At 34.0% G+C, this 4,719-nt stretch overlaps 1 protein-coding gene across 2 annotated transcripts; it reads right to left on the bottom strand.

Moving 5' to 3' along the window:
- Positions 1–2,917: 2,917 nt before the first annotated feature.
- Positions 2,918–4,177, bottom strand: LOC148787004 (transcription factor bHLH25-like). Of its 2 annotated transcripts, none has more exons than XM_088885303.1 (3): positions 3,936–4,165; positions 3,267–3,632; positions 2,918–3,126 (listed from the first exon to the last, which is right to left on the bottom strand). In XM_088885303.1, the coding sequence occupies exons 1-3, from the start codon at positions 4,080–4,082 to the stop codon at positions 3,043–3,045; spliced, it is 597 nt and encodes a 198-aa protein (XP_088741429.1). In that variant the 5' UTR covers positions 4,083–4,165; the 3' UTR covers positions 2,918–3,042. The 2 variants fall into 2 exon arrangements, with proteins under 2 accessions (XP_088741429.1, XP_088741430.1); XM_088885304.1 differs by having other exon boundaries at positions 3,056–3,191; positions 3,936–4,177.
- Positions 4,178–4,719: the final 542 nt, after the last annotated feature.

Here is a 4,719-nt window from a genome sequence, read left to right as displayed (position 1 = left end):
TTTTTCGACCAAATTGGCCTTATAAGTGATAAAAGAGATTTGGCTATATAGAGATATTGTGTAAAAGACACACTAATTACTTCTTAAGTTAATTAAAAAATCTGAACAAATTTAAACATGGAATATAATTTTGAGGCTAGTGAAATAGTATACTTATCATATATATATCTCTCAACGGACAAATCTTTACATTTTTTCAAGATGCTGTGGAATATAAAGTGGTCGAGATTGACAGAAGACTTGCCATAAAATTGCAATATTAGTTCCAAATTATTATAGGGTCTTTTGTAAGTTTGTTTCATATTTTTCAAAATAGTCAATTCATCCCACAGTTAATTATTTAACGGTAATATAATATGCTTAACACATGGCGGTTATGATCCATTGATTGTATTGAATTATCTTCAAAGGCAAATTGTGATCTAAAATTGTTGTAGGGAACTCAGAAAATGATAAATGTAACTTTTTATTTCCGCCGGGATCAACGAAAAGATTGAAACCTGACAAGTTACAAGAAATGTATATAATGGATAGATATTTTGCTAAAAGGTTTTATGGAATCAGAAACAAGAGAAAGATCTAATCAATAACCTCTGCCTCCACTCATCCAATGCTGGATATATATGTGAAGATCAGTGGGTGATGTATTCCTGTTCGTGAGATCCTCTCGGGATAAAGCCACAATAACATTTTGAATGAAGACAAAAGCCGATTTGCGACGGATACAAAGAACTGAAATAGTGCATGCAAACGACGTTAAATAATACTATAATATGAGCTCGTGCCCCGTGTTCACGTTGTCTCCTTCTGTCACTTGTTTTAGACATGCCAAACTTATCAGCATCGTAAACTTTTTGGTAACTTGATAAAGAACAAGAGCTAAATATACGGCCTGTGCAGGGAAAAAACACAAGAGGCAAATATATGTTTTGAAATTATTTGATCGACGGAGGTAAAAAGCAACCCTTTAAATAACTTTGGGTACGGATGGAGTTATGCGAATCTAGCTATGGTTTGATATTTTTTCAAGGACAACCTAATCTTTACGAAATTCCATCATTCGTCACAAAATTCTATGTTTCAACTACTTTACTTGCGTTTCTTTAATTTTTTTTCATTTATCAGTTGATCATTTTAGTTAATTTTATATTTTTTTTGTGGTTGTCGTTTGTGGCCTTATATTTATTAAATGGGCTTAATACAATTTACCTTTCGGTGATATTGTAAATGAACAAATTACTTATAAAAAAATAATAGCAGTTTATTCCTGTATTTTTTAAAATAAAGCAATTTACCTTCCTATTTTTTTTTTTTAAATGAAGCAATAGGACATAAATTGTTATATTTTTAAAAATAGAGAGAGGTAAATTGCTATTTTTTTTATAAAGAGGGTAAATTGGTACATTTTTTAAAATATAAAAAGATAAATTCCTATATTTTTTAAAATACCAGGAGGGAAATTGGGAGACTCGACAAAGGGGATGGATTGGTGGGGGAGGGGCGAGGCAAGGGATTTTTTTTTATAAGTTTATACTATATAATAATTTTTTATTATCTATAATTATATACATAATACAATTCAAAAATTTTTTGTGTGCAATTTTTTTCATGTCATTGTTTATGTGGAAGGGTGTTTTTATAATATGCCCAGTCAGTTTTTTCTCAATTCAAAAAGTCCTAGATTTGTATACATCATCAAATTTAAACCACTTTCAAAAATTTGTGGTGGTCAAAAATAAAAAAAATTAATTTCGAAGTATTATTTGCTACTATATATACTGTCCTTATTTTGCATCCTCTATATATAGAGTATTAAATGCAATTAAGTCTATTTTGAATTTGTTAATTAATTTAAAATTATTGATTGGATGTTGAAATAATCGTATTTTCATCGATTTAGAAATAATGATATATATATATATATGCATATATATAATTTAAAAATAGCAACACAATCCATAGCACAACGGATGTTTTCGAGATGTTTTTTGTTGTCGAAATATCTGTTAGTTTCTTTTTTGCGATGGGTCTTTCTGATTATCTCTGTTTGCAACTTGCCATGCCAATTAATTCTATTATTGTAGTCTATATTAATAATTTTATGCAAAATATATCTGTTCGAAATGGGCTTTATTAAGAGGAAGGTTTGATGCTATATATCCATATTTTGGCAACACTATATCGACAGTTTATATATTTGTTTATCTTAATATTTCATTTATCATATCATAGTATTTTGACCTAACACTAATTTATATGACTTCTCATCACATGGGTAGCATGCAATTAAATTACTGAAGAATCAGTTCCATATACATGCAACCACCACATGTTGACATGCATATGGTGCAACATACATTTAATGTTTTTGAGATAATAATGTGTACGGTTGATGGAACAATTTCTGGTAAGTGTCCTTGTAATTTAGGGAAAACATACTACTATTTTTAATCAATTTGTAAAATCGATCGATATGCATTCATCATACGATTCATGTATAATTATGCTTATCTACCTTAATTAACTACAAACTTCTTAATTAACTAGCTCAATTTAGCATTATAACCTGTTCTTTTGGACCTGCAGGTCTGTGTTAAGCTTTGAACAAAAAAAATACATTTTACGTCCTATAATTATGTTGGGATACCAACACTTTTGACCGACTGAAATTTTAATTTTATAATTGAGAACATTAATTAGTTTAAAAAATTAGCATATGAAGTCCAATTTCTGTTGGAAACTACCAATTAGCTAAGAAAAGCATATACTTGGCACGCGAGAATATAATTATGACAAAATTAAATCTTATGTGGTATTTTATCAAATTATGATGATTAATTGAAAAATTAAAATTGGAGTGGATCAAATTGTCATTCCTAATTTATAGGACGAAAAATAGTTTTTGAGAAGTTTGAAATGAATCGCCCATAAAACCATGATCTTATATACATTGATATAAATACAGGAAAAAAGACTCCGGAAGACCTACATAATATATTATGTTACGCATTCTTATTGTAAACACGCAGTAGAAATTGGTATTCAGGCAGCTGCACTAGGGGGCTGGAGAACAGAGCGAATAGCTGTCACAACTTCTTTCATCGTTAAGTTGAATTCTTCCTCCAGCTGCCATTGAGACACCAATAGCATGATATACGTCTAATTTGATTGATTCAAGACTCATCTAAAAGCTGAATATATACACATTTACAATACGTATGTATAGAGAGAGACAGATTGAAAGAGCGAGAGAGTGGGGAAAGTACCTCTGCAATAATGGTGACATCGAGGGCCATTCCGAACGGAGTGGCAATTGTATTAAAGATTGTCATATTAAGACTCTCTACCTTGTACAGTAAGTTCACAAGGACGCCCTTCTGATTCTCGCAATGTACTTTGATAAGGATTCGGTTGTCGCAGATTCTGGTTTCGATCTCCGGCAGTGGCTGCTCGTCGTAGCTGCCGCTTTGCTCGTCAGAGGAACCCTCATCCTCCGCCACGATTTGTGACTTCCTGACGAACACCGCCGATTCCACGGACTTCTTCTTCGCCTGTTCCTCCAGCTTTTTAACTCTCTCCTGGAGATGCTTCAGGTACTTGATGGCATCTTCAAGAACAGAACTTGTGTCCATCTGTGCGATTGAAAGAAGGGAAACAGACACATCAATTGTGATAGTGCAGAGGCGTCGAGAGATACTTTTAAACAAAGCTTTTTTCATTTTCCCGAATAATTTTATCAGCATGCGAAGGTCGGGGCTATTTCTTTATTAGTATATGCTTCCAGGAAAAAAACAAAGAGAGATGCACGGCTTTATGAACAGGCATAGAAAACAAGGAAAACAATTAATTGAGTCGCACTGACGCATGGTGCCCAAAAGGAACTTTGGATAAAATTATAGTGAAGAAAAATTCGTGGAAACATTTAAGTACTCCACCTTCTCCAGCCCAGGAACAATGGTTGAAAGCGCAACAAATAGCTGGCTGAGCTGCTCGCGCCGCCTTCTCTCCGCTATGATGTGGTCGTAGGTCTGCGACGGTGGCCGAATCCGACTTCTCTTCTTCGTTGTTTGAACCCTCTGCATAGCTTCTTCAGAATTTTCAATGGATGAGCTGCCTTTGGAGTTGGAAGTTTGTGGAAGTAGTACATCCTCTTTCTCAGGATTCAATGCGGGCCCGGGGTACACCTAGTCAGGAACAGATACAAAACTTTAGATTTAAGATTGACGGAAGTACTTTTGCCAAAAGTTTCATGTTATTTAATTGAAATCTTAATTAATAAGAACTATACCCGTTGGAGATTGCGAGGAGAATTCTAGTTCCGAAAAGTTAGAACAATGGGAGCAGAAGGAGCTTGATCAGGATTAATCACCACTGTCGCTTGTTGGAAAACAGGAGTAGCTGTCAGGGTTGTGATGCTTCGCTTGTTCCGTAATGGGGGCAGTGAAACTGCCGGGAATGCTAATCAAAGTAGAGGAAGATGAGTTACTTCCTCGGGGCAAATAGTTCTCAAAGTGCTGTCTGAATACTGCGGCCATGTCTTCATCAAAGAGATCCATGAAATCCCACTGATTCATGGAAATGGAGTTGTCCACTCCCTACAATCAACAGTTTATCTGGATGATGGTCTTGCTCAAATTAAAGAACATTCAGTTTATATTCTTTACTATGACCTATGTTACGAATGTTGTAATCTAGTGCCCACATGCATAAACACTGCGA

This window comes from Sesamum indicum, linkage group LG9 (genome assembly GCF_026168435.1).
Source record: "Sesamum indicum cultivar Baizhima isolate 11 linkage group LG9, ASM2616843v1, whole genome shotgun sequence".
Lineage (NCBI taxonomy): Eukaryota > Viridiplantae > Streptophyta > Magnoliopsida > Lamiales > Pedaliaceae > Sesamum > Sesamum indicum.
This window is presented reverse-complemented; position numbering and strand designations above follow the sequence as displayed.

Bases quoted from the DNA above. Each gene is read 5' to 3' on its own strand.
- LOC148787004 (XM_088885303.1), bottom strand. From the start codon at position 4,082: ATGCAGAGGGTTCAAACAACGAAGAAGAGAAGTCGGATTCGGCCACCG. The intron at 3,633-3,935 runs GTGGAGTACTTA...TCAATCGCACAG, and splicing joins TTGTTCCTGGGCTGGAGAAG to ATGGACACAAGTTCTGTTCT. The intron at 3,127-3,266 runs GTACTTTCCCCA...TCTCAATGGCAG, and splicing joins ATGTCACCATTATTGCAGAG to CTGGAGGAAGAATTCAACTT.